The sequence below is a fragment of the Ostrea edulis genome, chromosome 3, assembly GCF_947568905.1.
Source record: "Ostrea edulis chromosome 3, xbOstEdul1.1, whole genome shotgun sequence".
Lineage (NCBI taxonomy): Eukaryota > Metazoa > Mollusca > Bivalvia > Ostreida > Ostreidae > Ostrea > Ostrea edulis.
Window position 1 is genome coordinate 32,392,866 of NC_079166.1, and position 18,818 is coordinate 32,411,683.

The window sequence follows — 18,818 nt, forward strand, 5'->3', positions numbered from 1 at the left end:
AAAGAAAAACATTACATTGGTATTCTAAAGCCAAACTTATAGTCTTTTATAATTGCCTATGATTTTCCCGTACTTTTTCCAGATCATTGTTGTACATTATCCATGACGTCACAATATAGACATTTAACGTTCCGCTTACTTTGACGTCATAATCACTGTTACTATGATACTGCTATGTATACATTTTTGTAAAGCTTCTGAAGATGTAATGAAAGCGCTAAAGCTTTACGGAGGATTTCTGTGTTTTCTTTTCATATTTTTTTAAATATTGGTATCCGATTACTGAGACTCTATTTCAATTTTGGATATATATATATATATATATATATATATATATATATATATATATTTATAGGTTATAGACTTTGTATTGGAAAATATGACGACCGAGTTTTTTGGTGCGTAGACGGACCGAGCTTGCGAGGTCCGTCGGCGACGAAAAACGAGGTCGTCATATTTCCCATACAAAGTCTATAACCTTTTTATTATATACTTTCAATTTCATTCAGAAAGTAACAATAATCTTATTTTTAACAATAAATTTATCGGTTTAACTGAGTAAAAGATGAAAAACACGAAAAATTTGAAAATTAACGGCGTAGAAATTTGATTGTGACGTAATGTTTGCGGGCCGGAATGTTTCCGGGCATATATCGTGCGATATATGCCCGCAAACTTTTAAAGAAGAAAGAAGAGATGAAATTGAAAGTATATAATAAATATATATATTCTCTATGGTTTGCAATTAATCATGTTTCTTTTTCAGTAAATGTTGCTTTACACAAACCTACATCGCAATGGACAACATTTCCTCTATTTGATTCTGGTTCTCACAAAGCTGTGGATGGATTGAAATCAGATTTCAGTGCTGGAGGAGGCCAATGTGCAATCTCAGGCAACGGCCAAACATATGCTGAATGGCTTGTTGATCTGGTGGACTTAACCGACATTCATCATATAATTATAACATACAGGACAGATAATGTTGTATGGGGTAATGCACAGGTCCTCTGAACATCTGGGTACCGTTGATATTTATCCCCCTCCCCCACCGCATTGCGGAAGGGGGCATGGAAATACCGTCCGTGCGTCTGTCTGTCCGTCCCACTTGACTTTATGGACGCAACTCCTCTAAAACCGCTCAACGGATTTTGTTCAAATTTTGTAGGATTATATTTTGCGCCGCCATTTTCATTCAAGAAATTGGACTTTTTTGAATTTATACATGCTACACTATTGGAACATGTTGTGGACCCAACTCCGAAACCGCTCAACAGATTTTGTTCAAATGTTATAGGATTGTTAACTTAGTCACCATATGTAGTTGATCATATTCCGACCTCATTTTGATTCGACAAATTTTACAGGAGTTATGGGACTTTTGTGATTCAACTTTTTTGCGGCGGTGGGGGACATGGCTATGCATAGCAGTCTTGTAATAGAGACAGCTTTAAACTAATTTATTCTTCACCAAAACTGATACCCTGTAATAAGAGTTGGTAGCCTTTTCCTATTATATATATCAGGGTACCCAGATGTTCAGAGGACCTGTGAGATAATGTTTAAAAATATCAACTTTGATCAATGTTAAGATTTTCAGAACAATTTGCAAACATTTTATACACTGTAAATCCTCGGAATAGTGTGTTAGATATTGTTCAGATAGACAAGATACTTTATGTTTATAAGTATATTTTTGAGGTGATGATGATGATGTCAACTTTTTCAAAGGAATTGAGCTAAAATGAAAGGAGAACTAAGGGAGTTACACATAATGAATTTTGATTCAGGGTTATCTGTTTATCATTATCTTTTCTTTTACACGTATTGCTAAATTGTTCGGCGTGTTGATTAACTTAAACTCAAATAATTGAAGATATCTTTAATTATCTAATAATCTCGTCAAAGTATTTGATGCGCGCAACAATTCAATTAAAGATATATTCAGATAATTAATTATATCTTCAATTCTGAATTATTGCGCACATTAATTGAATTGAAGATAGCATTACTCATACTGCTGAATTTATGCGCGCTATAATTCACCCCTACTAACGTGTTCGAAACATATTCTTTATCGGTGTTAAGTAGAGCGTAAAATCAAAGACTATCGAATGAAATATAATCTCGCTGCTCCGAGACTCCAACGCGAGCTACCTGAGACCTGGTGAATTTTCTACCGGATATGGATGTGCTTTAAGGAATTCCAGTGTTAATGTAAGTATCAATTAGAAATTATGGTATATTGTGCTTTATTTGTTTTTGCAATATACAGATCTACGTATCAATGCATTATTTTCCTAATGCCATCAGCTAATAAAGCTTAAATAAGAAATGGTAAGAAAGAGTTATCGTCCTTAGATTTGGACCTAGGCCAACTTTGAAAGAACTCTTGATTATCGTGAAAAAAATATTGAGAGGACATCTTTCTATTTCAAAGTGCCATAATTAAATTTTAATGTTGCATAGGGATTGTGTTCAATTTATCAAACACTGAAATGTTGCATACAATTTACCATTTCCACGCAGAAAATATTATAGTCTGTTTCATGTTTGAGGTATATACATGTATGTATCTGTGAATGTGCATGTTACAAGCAAAGAAATATGCATTGCAAGTATCTTAAAACTTCTAAACTTAATATTTCGTTGGTGGAAACATAATCATTTTCCTAATTTAGCACTATAGATAAAGTGAATTTATTTTATGAAGAAAGTAAATTTTATTGATTGTCTATTGTGGTGACCAGGGGGTATATACTACCCATTCATAATTTTTTGATATGTAAAGATTTTGATAATTAAACTCATTGATGCATGCAGCACACCTAAGAAAATTAGAATGAATGAAAAGTATATGACATGTATTTGTATGATTATCGTTTGGTACATATGTAAATGAAAAATTCCAACTTTTCCTTATATGATATGATTTAATAATGATAATAATACCATATTTATATAGCACCCTTTTCATACACTACATGTATGTACGCTCAAAGGTGACCAATTATGGATTGTTTTTAAGTGGAGGGAAAGCAACAATAACTTCCATCACGGCTATGACTCGGCATGATTATAAGCGAGGCTGGTTTCGAGGCTCGAAAAATTTGCATGTTCATGTCAGGGTACCGGTGCGAGTCTTCATTAAAATCCTACAACAGAGATCTCTCAAGTGAAGAAAAACTCCGTCAGTTCGTTTTTATTTTATTTTGCACACACTGAAGGTAAATAAAAGACGCAACCTACCTGCACTTGGTCTAAATATGTCCTACTGTCTTGAATCGTCTCCTGCATGGCTACAACCGCGAGTCCCAACGATGAACATACCGTTGTTTCTTTCCAAAAACCTGACTAAGAGCTTAACGTTAACTTGGCCCATCATATCCACCATCAATTCTCTCAGATCCTTTGAATTTCTGTCAAAATCTGTGATCAACAATTGCGTTTTCAACTTAGTAAGCTATACCGACGCCAGTTTCTCCATCGCTGATCGCGACCAAATCACACCACGGATGTAGTTTACTCCGCTCTTCTTGTCATTTCAGTTAACTTTACGCTCTAAATTACCTTTATTTTTACACATGTTTCGTCTTCTTTTAACATTTTCAATTAAATATCTATATCTTATATTCTCTTTCATATTTTTCCTAATTTTTTATTCGCTAAAACTCTTACGAACCATATTCTGTGTTCTACGATCGTTATTTTGGTCATCTGCTACATAATCATGGAAGCTCGGTAAGAACACAAATCAAAATAGAAAATATAAATATAAGAAATAAAATATAATTTTTGAATGTTATTGGGATATGACATAAAGTTGGTACGTTATCAAATCTACTATAACGCCCTTCGGGCGTTATAGGATTTGATCACGTGACCAACTTCATGTCATATCCCAACAACATTAAAAAATTATATCTTATTTCTTAATTATTTTATAAATTCGCCATGCAGAAGTTGCAGACGGTATTTAAAACTGTATAAAATGAAACACCAGAACGATATATGTTTAATGTTTCTCTTTTATAAATTGATGAAATTCTTGTTTGCTTACAAAATAAACTGTATAAATATCCTGCTGCGTTTATTTCTGTTATGGTGTCATTCCAGGGTTTACCTAAGGGTGTTTGTGGAAGTCAAGTATTAGCCAAAATGCTTAGCCATTTTGGGTGCCAATCTGGAATTTTACTCACAATATTTCTATTATTTAAATTTGTGGCGAGAGGGGGGGGGGGGTCTAAATCCCCCACTGCATTGCTTAAGCAAGAAGCCAGGTGAAAATACAGGAACTGACTTTTGAAGCGGTGATTGTATTCATACGCAAGAACAAACTGATCACATGACCAAATTCATGTCACACGAAATTGAACATCAATTTCATTAGTACTGTCATATAAGGAAGTGCATTGGCAAATGTAAATATTAATCACTAGCACATATATTAATGTGATGGGACAATATACTTGGATATACATCATAACGTTTTTCCTTTATTGATACATTATAAGCAGTAAATATTTTCATAAGTCATTTAAAAAAAAAAAAATCTCATTTTATGAATGAAATACTTACATGCATTTCCGATCTTTTTAATTAATTTAGATTTACTTATTCCAATTACAAACTTATAATTACAGAAACACACATGTAATAATATTAATACTCTTTTTCATATTTAGATTAGTCATGTATCTGTATGTTAGAGGACAATCTGTACAAAAAATTTAAATTTTAAATCAAATATTGAATCACCATTAGGATTACATTGCACTACACTGTAATTAACTATTGTTTTAATATACATTAACTATATTTTGTCTGTAAGAAACCTTTGCTGTTTCATTTTTAGTATTACATTTCGCAACATAATTAAACAGCTAAGTCTCAGAAATCAAAATTGAGCTGTGATCATCTAGAAACTGTTCTAGAAATTTAGGAAAAGAATTTATTTTGCATGATCATATTACATGGATTTTTTTTTCAAGTTTGGCCAAATTAGGATCATAGTGTGCACTGAGTATTATTTAACCTAAAGTAAAGAATTTTGTAATTATAAGCTCCCTTTAATGAAAAGCAGACAGTGCAATGTTAATTATTTTACATGTTTTAGTTTGCGCTATATATTTAATTAACTGAATTGCCTTGTAAAAAGATTTGTGAATTAAATACAACTGATCAAACTATTTATTATATTGCATGTTGATGGAGTTTTGAAAATTTAAAAGCATAAATTAAGGCGTCAAATAAAAATTGTGTTTCTGACACTATATTAAAACACTACCCCTAGTTTTTAAAATAAACATATATTGTTGAAGAGATCATTGAAGAAACATTGTTTGGGGGACTTGACATCTGTAATTCAATTTTATCTATAATAAGTAATTTTAATCAAACTAAATCTAAAAGTTTCATTCACAAGTGAAAATAAGTTCAATAAGACAGAATTAATTTGTTTAAATGGAGATTGTGATCAGAATATTAAAACTTAATTGCGTTTACAGCTAGTCAAAGAAAATAGTTACGAATTATATATCCCAATCTGAATTAAAATTAGACTGGTATATTCGACTCGTCTTCGGTACACCTCAATACAAGGAAGTGTATCATAGAGAAGTGGGATTCTTTTTCTCTTGCCATTATTTTGACTTGCACAGCAATTTATATTTTTAGCCTAAATTTCAAATCATATTACATATTTGTGCATGTGTCTGCTTTCAGTGTACTTTTTGGGGACTTTGAATGATTCACCACCCTTTGAACAAATGTATTTTGAGATCCTCAAAGGCATCCTAGATTTGTCAAGGTATCACATCTTCCTATAATTGAATGTATAATGATTATGTTTTCAAGATTTTAAAGGAGATTATTTTGTCTACAAAACGAGATCATTTTATCTGTTCTTAAATTTTTAACCAAGCTATTATACACTGCATGCAGATAATTGTTTCTTAAAAAACTGTTATAGTATTTAAACATCTTTTTATGCATGGTTGTATATGTACATGTAACAGAACTTATGAAGTACATGTATATGTGTTCAGTGTTTTATTATGTAAAATATACTTAGGAGTACAACTACATTTACAAATTATGTACATGCATACAAAGGCACAAACACAATTTCTACCTCAAAACTTTCATCAGACACAAGTAAAAAAATTTTAAGATTATAAGAATTAAGATAATAATTATACATGTAGTAGATCTTAGAAATATTTTCATGAAGAAATACATTATTGCTTATGCTATCACTTTGCCTGTACTTCTGTCTTGGTTGAGTATATAGTACACTTTCATGTGACACACACTGTTTCATGGAATACTGAATCTTAATTATTGACAAATCGTATAATTTCATAATATTACATTTTTTGTTACATGTAGATACTAAATAACTGCATGATTTTTTCCTTTTAGAAGCCATATGTTTTAATTGCTGTCCATCAAATAGTACAGTGTCTTTGTGTAAATTGTAAGTATTCAGTGTCTTAGTATAGATCGTTAGTATTTTGAAGCATGATGTTACAGTTAGTTTATTATGTCGCCCCTCTTCCAGGGGGATCGAGACATTGTTTTTGTATTTTTTTCTGTCCATCTGTCTGTCACAAATTCTTGTGAACACTTCTCCTCCTATATGGCTTATCCGCTAGACTTTAAACTTTGTACAATGCTTCATTGCCATATGTAGATGTGCATATTGTTGGGACGGGAGGATCCAATTATTTTCCTAAAAGTTATAGTGGATCTAAGTGGGGTGGAAGATGTTTAAATAGCTTGTGAATGCTTCTCCTCTGATATGGATTATCAGAGCTAGGCTTAAACTTTTCACAATACTTCAATGCCATTTGCAGATTGGCATATTTTGTAGGGATAGGAGGATCCAATTGTTTTCTTAAAATCTGAGGGGTGGAGGGTATAAAATAATTTGTGAACACTTCTATATGGCTTATCGGAGTTCATAAATGCTTATATTCTTCTGCTTATGCTTTCTCCTCCGTACCATACAGTACAATGAGGGGCAGTTTCATTTGGAGAACTTCCAATTTGGGGAGCTCAGGGAGACATTCGTATTTCTTAATAAACAATCGTTACTTTCAAATTGTGATTATGGTATTTTTGTTTCTCTTCTATAAAATGTTAATTATATTAAATATCTATTTTGAAAAAAAATCATAAAATATATATGTAAAGTTTTAATTAATTTTTTTGCTTTCTGGTAAAATAGGCATAGTGTATATGCAGTGTATGTAGAGATAAATCACATAGCAAAGAAGAATTCCAAATCGATTTTAGCTCACATGAGCTGAAAGCTTGAAAGAGCAATTCTGATCAATTTTTGCTGTCATCAGTCCATCTGTACAACCTTTTTAACTTCTTCTCCAGAACCATAGTGTTAATTTCAGCCTAACTTGCCACCCTTCACAGGGGAGATGATCACAAAATAGGGTGGTGTCATGAAAAGTCTTCTCAAGGACCACAGGGCTAGAAGAGCTGAAATTTACAAGCAAGCTTCCTGGCATAGTGTAGATTCAGGTTTATTAAAATCATGACCCCTAGGGATAGGATGGGGCCACAATAGGGGGGGGGATGAAAGTTTTACATGCAAAGGTAAGGGGAAAATCTTTTAAAAATCTTTTTCTCAAGAACCACTTTTTCTCAAGAACCAGGAAAGCACAAATTTACAAGAAAGCTTCCTGACATAGTGCAGAAGTTTGATAACACCATGGCCCCCGGGGGTAGGATGGGGCCACAATAGGGGATCAAAATTTCACATACAAATGAGTTGCGTCAAGCGAAAAGGGACCTTCGGGACAATATTTTCAAAACTGGGTTTTAATTATTTTCTGAAAGCACACATCTTCCTGATTATTTTGATACCAAAGTTTACCTTGAACGTTACACCTAACCCATATTAATACTGATTTGAAATGCATGCTTTGATCCTGAGATAACGTCATAAATCATTTGATAACGTTATATAACGTCAATATCGTTGGAACATCATTGTAAAGAAAACAAAGACTTAAATATTCAATGCACATTAATTTTATCAAATGTAATCAAAGACTATACCAATGGTGACCATTTTAATGACTATATAAACAATGCTAAGTTGATTTCTGAAATAGTGATCAATTATGGACAAGAGAAATGAATATCGTAAATCATCAACAACAGAATTTCACCATCATGACTCTTCAACATTTGGACAAGTGGTCTCCTTGTTTGGGTCACGGACCATGCGGAACAGGTAGCATCGCTCCAAAGGCAATCCGCGGGGAGGAATGTCAGGCATTAAGTTCCTGTTGTCAAATCCTCTGGTCTGATGGTGGGCTTCAGCAGAATGAATTATCTCTCTGTATCTTATGTATCACTCTTAACAAACAGCTTCACTGTGTATAGATTGATCTATGAAGTATTCCAAAACGACAGTTGTACAAATATTACGAGTAAACCATGGATATGGAAACTTAAATCTACCCTATATGGAACTATCACATCAAATATATTGAAATTTACATGTAGATAATCCGCCATGCAAACCTGGAGATGAAAATCTGAGGTCTTGTAAGTTGTATTTTTCGTATGCCTTTGACGGCCATGATTCAGAAGCAGAATTCAAGGTAATGGTAAATGTCTTTCAGTCATACCACTTTCATGAAATTTCACCTGGATTTCTCGAAGAAAACTTCCATATTATGTCGAAACTTCGACTTAAGGTTGAGATTTTACTAAAATTTTGATTGCTCAAATAAAAGAAAACTCAAACTATAGTTTTAAAGAAATACAAGAATATTCGTCTGTATCATTAGTGTATAATTATGATGAAGATGTTGGACTTTCCACAACATCTATGACCCGAAAAAGACTTCACACTGTAATAATAGCCTTTATTTATCCAGGATGACACAAATTAGCATATAGCTAGTTTCCATTGTGGTCCTGCAAAAAACGGGGGGGGGGGGGGGGGGGGGGGGGGGGGGGGGGGGCTGTATACTGCTGCCAAAACTCTGAAAGTTTACCAATAATAATCATATCTCTGTATACTGCTGCCAAAACTCTGAAAGTTTACCAATAATAATCATATCTCTATCTTTTGATAATTCATTGGTAGTCAAGATGGAATTTTGTACTTCTTTTGAATTGTCATGACCTAGACAGTTCTCTCCACATGTGCAAGATTTTTTAAATACTTTTTCTTTCAAACTCTACATGACATTATATCCATTGCACTCTGTTTTCATCGCTGTTTTCTGTTCAAAGGTTTCGCCAAATTTTCTTATTTTCTTCCCGAGATCCTCATTGTGAGCTCTGTCGATTGAATGTCTTATGTCCAAATCACTATTCTCCTCATCAATGGTGCAGATTCAGGAATTGATTTATGACGAGTTAGGAATTCGTCAATCAAGTTGTCTAAAGTTGGTATAAAAGCATGTAATTAGGTATAGATTCGATTTGTATGATCTATTAATTTTTATATCAAAGTTTTGTTTTTAAAAAATAGTGCGCACAGTAAAAGATAAAGCATATAAAGAAGCAGTATATCTACTCTAGATTTTTTTTAGTACGTGTCATAATTTGTTGTTCAAAATCACCAAACAATGTAAAATCCTGTATTAATATGCCAGTACAATGTATCATATATGTTGTTCATGCTACGAATGGACCTTTGAATCTTTTGCATTAGAAATATTTTATATTTTCTTTGATCAAATTTCACACAAAATGAAATTATTGTATTGAAATAATACTTTTCCAGGGCGGAGCATATTTGCCAGCTGATATAATGCTAGAGCTATCTATCAAAATTAAGTCCTCAATGTTGGAGCAACAAATAATTGCGTTTCATTTTCAAAATTTTAATGATCTATCTGTAAATAACATGTTATAATGAATAATTTCCCTGCCATAGGTATATACATGTAACATTAATTATATAGGAAATCACACATCAACACTGGTAATGTCTTTGACCCTTTGAAATGGATAGGTATGAATGGCGAATAAATATTGTTATTAATAAAAAAAAAAAACCAAAAAAAACCCCCAAAAAAACCCAGCGCCATACTGTTAAAAAAATTGCCAATCTAATGGGTGTATTTGTTCATCTAATTCTTTTACTTTTGTTTTATGTTGATTTTAGAGTAGGCCTATTTCATAGTTATAAAAATCAGCTTTCTTTTGGCAACACCATATATTTAGTAATAACTTTTAAAATATATAGATTTGGATTTTTTAAATGTGAATGGCTTTAACTACAGCAATTTTTATGTAAAATCAATTCAAAAGAAATCATTGTTTAAATTATGTGAAAAAATAATTCATTTGATAGTGTAACACCCTCTGAAAATTAATACTATAAGTAATGCTTAGGCCAAAAAAAAAAATATATGTTGGCTTCCACTTTCCCTACCTACCCTAAAAATTTCTGCCGACCCTAACACATTTTTTCCATTCTCACAGATTTTGCAAATGTCATCACTACAACAAGAGTATATTTATTGACTTATTTATCAAGTTATTTATTATGCACTAATACTAGACAGATTCCAAAAACACAGAAATAGTTTTTGTTTACAGTAAAATGAAGAAATGTATTGATTCATATCATATCAATTTTATTTGATTACTAAATAATCACTTTATTTTATGCATAGTAGAATGCTAAATCATTAGAAAATTATTCAACTTATAAAATAAACAATTAAAAAACCACTACATACCCTTAAAAATTTTGAGATGAAAGTGGAAACCAGCATATATATATACATGTATATTTTTTGGCCTTAAGACTACATCTAATAATGTTTGTATTACCTTTGAAAAATAAATAATGAGTGAACTTAAAAAGAGAAATTATTGGTAAAAAAAATTGCCACTCCAAAAAAAAAAAAAATTTAAAAACATTGTGCAGTCGCTAAGAGAATTGAACCCGGACCGCCCGCATGGCAGTCGAGAACGCTACCTCACAACCAAGTTGACTCTGTGCCCTTCGGCGAGAAAATAAGAAACAATATATTAGAAAAAGAAGAATAGATAAAGGATTTAACTGTGGTCAAATCTTTTGATTGATAAACTTTTTATTCAATACTTCTATAAGTCAATCCATTTTTATGCATGTTTTCCCGTTCTTACACTTGCTCTACATCTTTCATCATCAACGCAGTGTTCAGTGGTGATATCACGTCTGTGCACATAACATCGTCTGTTTGTAAACATCAACACAAGATTAGGCCTATATTGCAAGTACGTTTAGTTTCCTTTCCATCGTCACCGACTGTGGTTTGTACATTGTTTACATCAGATTTAGTATTTACATCATGTCACTTATAGGCCTATACACACAAGCTGCTTACTGTAGAATCATTTAGCCAGACTAGGCAAATGCTACCTTCCATGCAGAAAACGGATAATTTTTGGGGACACATGTGAAACACAATTTAAATGACTAATTAGGTGTTATTAAGCTAAATATAATACATTACCTGCATATCCATGGCATGACAGTGTTTGCTGGTATTTTCTCTGCTAAATATTCTTCTTTTTTTCGCGTTCAGATTTTTTTTTTCGGCAACTGTCGGCTGTAACAACGTTACTTTTTGGATCGATTGTGACGTTATTCTAAGCGTGTCACGAAGGTCCCTTATCGCTTGACGCAACTCAAATATATAAGGAAAATCTTTTGATTTTTTTTAAAGAATCACTGGGCCAGAAAGTCTTACATTTATGTCAAAGCTTCCTGACATAGTGCAGATTTAAGTTTGTTAAGTAAGTTTGTTAAAATTACCCCCCCCCTCCCAGGGGAAGGGTGTGGTCACAATAGGGGATCAAAGTTTAACATACAAATATATAGGGAAAATCTTTTTCTCAAGAAACCATTGGGACAACGAAATTTACATTCACATGAAAGCTTCCTGACATAGTGCAGATTCAATTTTGTAATAATCATGGTTACGGGGGTAAGTTGGGGCCACAATAGGGATCAAAGCTTTACATGCAAATATACAAGAATAATCTTTAAATATGGGCCAAGGTAACTCATGTGAGCAATGTGGTCCATGAGCCTCTTGTCTTTAATGCTATTGATACTAAATTGAAACAGAATAGATATCTAGAAGGAGTAATTAAGACAATCAATTAGTATTCGTATTTCATACTGGAAAATAGAATTTAGATAGCTTATATTGATCATTGTGAATTTTTTTTCTTTCAGAGATTCATTTTGAGGAAATAGCTGGTGTGCAGTGCACATTTCTAAATGAATTCATCAGTTTACATTAAGGATCTACCTTCAAATCCTGTGATCTGGGATGCTCTAAAGTGCATTTCACAGATTAAAGTTATAAAAATAACTGAATTAAATTTTATAAAATTTCAGCATCTGATTTTATGTATATATAGACATATTGTAAAGATTTTCCACTCGAAAGATTTAATTTCTTTAATATTTAAGACTAAAAAAAAACTTTTTTGCAGATACAGTGGTGTAACATTGTCTTACTTTCTGATCAATACATATAGATAAGAAAACTATGTATATTTCAATAAATGTGGAGCATTTTTAACCATTGAATTTCCATTTATGAGCAGTAACTTGTACATAGTACTTCTTAACCAACTTTGATACTGTATAACTATAACTACCTGCTTGCATGCATTGCAGAGCACAACCGTAGTAATAATTCACATTTACTGATGAATTGCTTTAGCATAAAGAGTAAAATTAGTACGTTAAGTTTTAACTTTGTGAAAATGCATATTAGGCTTTTCATAGATATTTCTTAAGATATATAGAAAATATGTATATATTCATATAATTTGTATAAATCCTGCAAATCTAGCTTCTTCCTAAGTGAGGTGTACGGCACGCCATATTTATACAATGTATCTACCAGGTATCCCTTTAAGGATTTCGTATATAATTTATGAAATCTCTTCTATTTCTGATCAGATATCTAATAAATCTTATAAGATATATATCTCATATAATTTACAGTTTATAAAATATTTAAGATATATATATAAGCTTTATAAGATATCTTGTATATCAAATGATATCATGTTTAACAGATATCTTATAAAAAATAAGATATCTTAAATGTTTTATAAGATTTCTCACAAGATTTATAAGTTATCTTACATATCTTATAAGATATCTCATAAACAATTTTTAAAAAAAAATATAGCTCAAACTTTGATATATCTTATAATATACCTGCAAGATATCTTATATGTTTTATGATATATGCAAGGTGAAGATAACGAACAGTGATCAATCTCATAACTCCTACAAGCAATACAAAATAGATAGTTGGGCAAACACGGACCCCTGGACACACCAGAGGTGGGATCAGGTGCCTAGGAGGAGTAAGCATCCCCTATTGACCGTTCACACCCGCCGTGAGCCCCATATCCTGATCAGGTAAACGGAGTTATCCGCAGTCAAAATCAGTGTGTCAAGAACGGCTTAACAATCGGTATGAAACACGTCAGACAGCATTTGACACAATGCGAGATTGTATTGACGAACTAGATCGTTATAACGACCATAGAATTCATATGATACATTATAAAGTTAACAAGATGACTTATAAAAATTCGTTTTTGAGATATCTTATAACATATCTTATTAAGTTTGAGATATCTTAAAAGACATAAGATATATGTTTTAGGAGATATCTTATAAAATATATAGCATATATTTTATCATCTTTTATCAGATATCCAATTATAAAGGATACAATTAATATATTTCATAAACTTTAGAAGATATCTTGTAAGTTTTATAAGATATCTTATAAAATTTATGACATATCTTTAAAGAGGAATAAATCTAAAGATAGTATGCTATAGAAGTGTAGTAATAGAATCTAACAATAACATCAATTTCATTTTTTCTGTGACGTTGATGATTTACTTATAATGTGATATATTATTTTGTACAGTTTATATGAGTCGCAATTATACTATAAGGGAGGAATCGCACATTTTCTTCACCAATTTTATTTTCAATGCAAAATGTAACCAATGCTGAAGATAACTTAATTTGTTAAAAATCCTTGACAAGAGAAAAAAATATTCTTTTGTCCCGTGACTTGCCCACTCTACAAAATCCCAATTCGAGAAAAATTCTTGATTTCTTAATTCGGGGGGGGGGGGGGGGGGGGGGGGTTAAAAACTTACTACCAAAGAGAATTTTTTTTTATACAAATTCTCCATGAATACATGTTTGCAGTTCTGTCTTTACCCTAAATACCACTATAAATGAAAATGAAAGAAAGCAGTCACCCCAATTTCTTTATTTACATATGTTATAAACAATGGAATTATTACTGTTGCCCCCCACCCCCACCCCACCCCTGACAAAAGAAGAAAAGACCCTCCCTCTCATGACACGACAGTAAGACTAAATATCAGTTAAACTACAATCTAGATCTTTAAATTACTTTAACTTCCTGAGCTTTTCACTATTTCACAATCATCGCTGGTATGACAGTACTTTATTGAATTTTCTACCTAATATGCATTTGCATTGATGATACATGTCTATTACAATATATAGAAAATGACTTTGGCACATTTATTTCCGGTTTCCTTCACTGCGGAATTTGAACCTTTTAATGGGTAAAAAAAAACACCACGTGGTGTAAATTTAAATAACAATACCGTTAGAAGGGGTGTAATTGAATTGTTGTTCTCTTCGAGTGAATTGATGATATCAACAATTGAATTGATGGGAGCTTCAATTCAAATGAAGAAAGGAATGATTCAGTGAATACACATATCATTTCAAATTATGTGCACAATAATTGAATTATTGCTAATAAATCAATTAGGGAAAGGGGTGAAATAAGTTATACCCGCTGCCCAATCAAATTAACTTATTAGTGAAAAATATTGTTTAGATAAATAAAAAAATAATTATTGTTCTCTTCAACTGACTCATTAATATTATTTATTCAGTTGATGCGCGCAATGATTATCTTAGAGAGAACTACGTGTATGTATCTTCAATTCAACATAAAACAATTGAATAAATGATCTATATAATTGAATTGTTGCTCTCTTGCTTCAATTCCTTAAACAAAAAAATTGTAGATAATTAAAGATATCTTCAACTGAATTAAATAGACAGCTGTGTCTGCATTCTCTTTGCAAGAAAGATAACTCTGTATACCAGTTGTTTTTATGTCGATAGTACGGGTAGCAGTCTTCAGGTTAAGGGGGGGGGGGGGTAAATAAACTACTAAACTCAACTTTTATGACAGTTGTTTCTGACGACAGTGAGAATTCTAGAAATAAGTTAGTAACACTACATGTACAATTTTTGTAACGCTATGTCCGCCAAAATATATTCCGCTAAAATGATTAGCATACCAATAAGCTAGAAAATCGCCAAATTTTACAATCACAGAATAAACCCTCAATACAGTAAATACCATTAAGTTCTCAATGCATAGTATGTTATACATTAGAATCCTCTTTATATTATATCTGTTTAATATGATTTTGTGGTTTAAATAATGTTCTTCAAAATTTGACAACTCAATGTAAATTAACAGCATTCATTATCATGATTTCTCAAAGTGGAAAATCAGTATACTGATGTCAAAATCCTGTCACAGAGGTGTGAAGCTCTTACTAACCTGTTGAGTATTAAAAGTAACCAGCGGAACTTTAAGCTTCCTTTGAAGTTGTATAGTATCAGAGTCAGTAATACTCCAATGCATTGAGACACAAAGCTACCCAAAAAACACGAAAGTAATTTGCATGTAATTTCTAGATATCATGTATTATGAATGTTTTTGATAATAAACAGTAATTTCTTTTATTATAGATATAAACAATGGTCATACGAAACGTGTCCTCGGCTTTTCGCTGTATGTATCAAACACAACCTCTAGATATGATGGTACTATGTGTTTTAAGGACACAAATTACACCATATACACAGTACCATACGTGTTTGTCATAGATTGCCCTGTCTATGGACGATACGTCATATATTATAATGAAAGACTTCCAGGCGTTACCTACCCAGCTGACTATTCATCTGCAGCATTCAACGAACTCTGTGAAGTGGAAGTGTATGGTAGGGAGAAGCTAGCCATTTCCAGGGATTAATCTAACCTTTGGAAAAAAATAATTTAGAATGATTATGAAAGAAGCCAATGTCAACATTTGCATAAATTCCATGTCTTTTTTACAAATTGTTTCCAGTATTGAAAGCCATTTCCACATGACCGCGCTGCAGTCGTGAATACAGATACATATACTAGTTAAAACATTTTGTTGGCTGCATTACGAAATAAATTAAATTATAATGTAATTTTTTAAAATCATTTTTGAAAATACATAAGAATATGAACTACAATGCTTCACACCAGCATACTTTTTTGAAGCGCTAACACGATGAAGGTCTGACCCCTTCCCCTTGAGCTTAGTAAAAAAAAAATGAAACAAATATGTAAATTTGTCTATTTTTAAGCACTTCCAGATGTAAAATATGACGTGCTAATCCCTACTATAGTTTGGATCCCCAGCAAAACATTGCATGGGATGGAATCCACTTCCCTAAGGCAAAGTTTCTGGATCCTTATGTGTATATACAACTGCCCTCATCCTAGTGGTAGAAACATCAGCATATTATCTCAATGCAAGAACATGAAAATAATTATACTACTTTTTTATTTTTGCTCTTTCAACATGGAAATCAATTAATTTCATATCAATTGAACAGTTTTTTTAATTTTACGGATGGAAATTGCTCTTTTACATTTGTTCCAGATTCCCCCGACTCTAACCTCCGAAATTTACATTCTACTGAAATGTGCGAGGGCTCCCAAACACAATATAAAAACCTGGATAAGAGTCAGAGGAATCTCAGTAGTAGCACATAGTCCTGAAATTGTCTAGATTAATCACTGATTGCAGCACTAAGTAAATCATTATAATGTAATAAACTATGTCGATTTGAGAAGTAAGAAAAAACATGTAAAATCTAGGATGTTTTTTAAATTTTTTTTATTAGAAATATATATATTTGTATGAAAAGGTTAATTTGTGCTGATGTTTTGTTTTTATGGAAAGAAAACAAATCTATCAATTAAGAATGGATGCATGTATCTCTTTAATGCTCAATCTTTCTATGCTCTCAGCTTGCCCACCACTACAATTTTATGGAGAAAATTGTTCTTTGCCATGCCCACAGGGATGCCAAAAGGGTCTCTGCGATTCTAATGGAAATTGTTTTAGCTGTATTGAAGGGTACAAAGGCTTAAAATGTGATCAACGTGAGTATCAAATACAATGTTTTTGGAAATATTTGGGGGCATTTCCTTAACCAATAATAAAAAAAATATTCATAGTTTACTAATATTGATTTACGTACATTATGAGAGCTTCTAAATTTAATTGTGCAGTGGATAATTCTTAAATTTATGTACATATGGGTACCAAATAAACATAAATGCAAATAATTGAAGGTAGGATTATGTCTCCCCTTCTCAGAGGAACATATTCTTTTAGCGTGAATTCTTCCGCCTCTCATAGTCTAAATAGTGACCCTGTTGAAAAACGACACCAGGGATCATCTCTTAACATTAAAGTTGACCACGATCAAAATTTAACGTTAATTTTTTTTTTATCAAATCGGACGTTGAAAAGTTATCAATGTTAAATTTTGATCAGTAACGGGGGTCATCTTTTAACGGCTACTTAAATGTTGTATATATAATGTAAATGTTTAAGTTGGATTGTCAAAATAATGTCTGAGGAACAATGATCTCTCTCTCTCTCTCTCTCTCTCTCTCTCTCTCTCTCTCTGCAGAGAAAGAAGAGAGACCCAAGGGATCATTGTTTCCTAGACAAACGAAGTTTAATCCCAAATTTTTTTTTTACCGTCTTTTCCTTCCCTTGGAGTTGAATCTTCTCTGCGCTGTAACTTTATCAAGATAAGAATAAGGGTATTATACCGTCCATGTAAAGTAATTTTCATCTCAGTATTCAAATTCATATGCACATCAATTAAATCGTAAAAATACTTTGCTCGATGGTGAAACAGGAAAATGCAAAAGAGATGGAGAGGATGTGATTTAGGCAAATACAATCGCTCCCAAATCTAAATTAATTTTGACAATAATTATGCAAAGGGACAATAGAAAATACTATTGCAAATAAATTCGTTTCATAAATCACCTAATGCATTATGTACAAAGAGAAAAGTTATGAAATTCGTTGAAACATTACTTTTGGCATTTAAAATGTATTTATTAGCCAAAATATTCAATGTTGGCAGTGCCCCCCCCCCCTCTTCTGCATTAAAATTCGCTAACACTTATGCTTTCTGGGGAAAAACGTGATGGGAGGGTGAATACTAAGTAAAAAAAAAAAAAAAATATCAGCATACTCTCCGACAACCGCTGAGTCTGAGTAAATTGATGTTTGACATGCAAATATAACCCCTACCACTTAACCTAAATATGGATTGTACGCCACGGAAAAGTTTGGGACATTCTTTTAATGTTGAAATATCACCCCTCCTACCTGAATGAGATAAACATTGTGTATACGTGTATTTAGGGTAATTTTTTAATGTTGAAAAATGAACCCACTACTTGTTCGAGATGTAGAGGAAACATTTTGTACACTGGGGGTCATTTTTCAACGATAAAATTTGACACAACGGAAATAATCTCTAAAGCTAATTTTTAACAAGGGTAAGTATTTCACGCTTAGAAGGGTCGTTGTTTAACGGTCTGGGTCAATTTACAACGTTGAAAATTGTTCAAACATTCGTTTAAAAATGACTT

At 32.2% G+C, this 18,818-nt stretch overlaps 1 protein-coding gene and 1 long non-coding RNA gene across 3 annotated transcripts in view; both read left to right on the forward strand.

The window, feature by feature from the left end:
- The window catches only part of LOC130053351 (multiple epidermal growth factor-like domains protein 10), a 138,251-nt gene that overhangs the window by 29,689 nt on the left and 89,744 nt on the right, over positions 1-18,818 (forward strand). The window contains exons 3-5 of the mRNA XM_056160466.1: positions 767-994; positions 15,845-16,099; positions 17,166-17,300. Of these exons, the coding sequence (XP_056016441.1) occupies positions 767-994; positions 15,845-16,099; positions 17,166-17,300 (618 nt within the window). The remainder of the gene's footprint in view (positions 1-766; positions 995-15,844; positions 16,100-17,165; positions 17,301-18,818) is intronic.
- Positions 2,087-12,384, forward strand: LOC130053364 (uncharacterized). 2 transcript variants are annotated; one of them, XR_008801925.1, is made up of 4 exons: positions 2,087-2,217; positions 5,725-5,809; positions 6,424-6,478; positions 12,221-12,384. It is a non-coding gene; the product is annotated as an uncharacterized LOC130053364 (long non-coding RNA). The 2 variants fall into 2 exon arrangements; XR_008801924.1 differs by lacking the exon at positions 2,087-2,217 and having other exon boundaries at positions 5,539-5,809.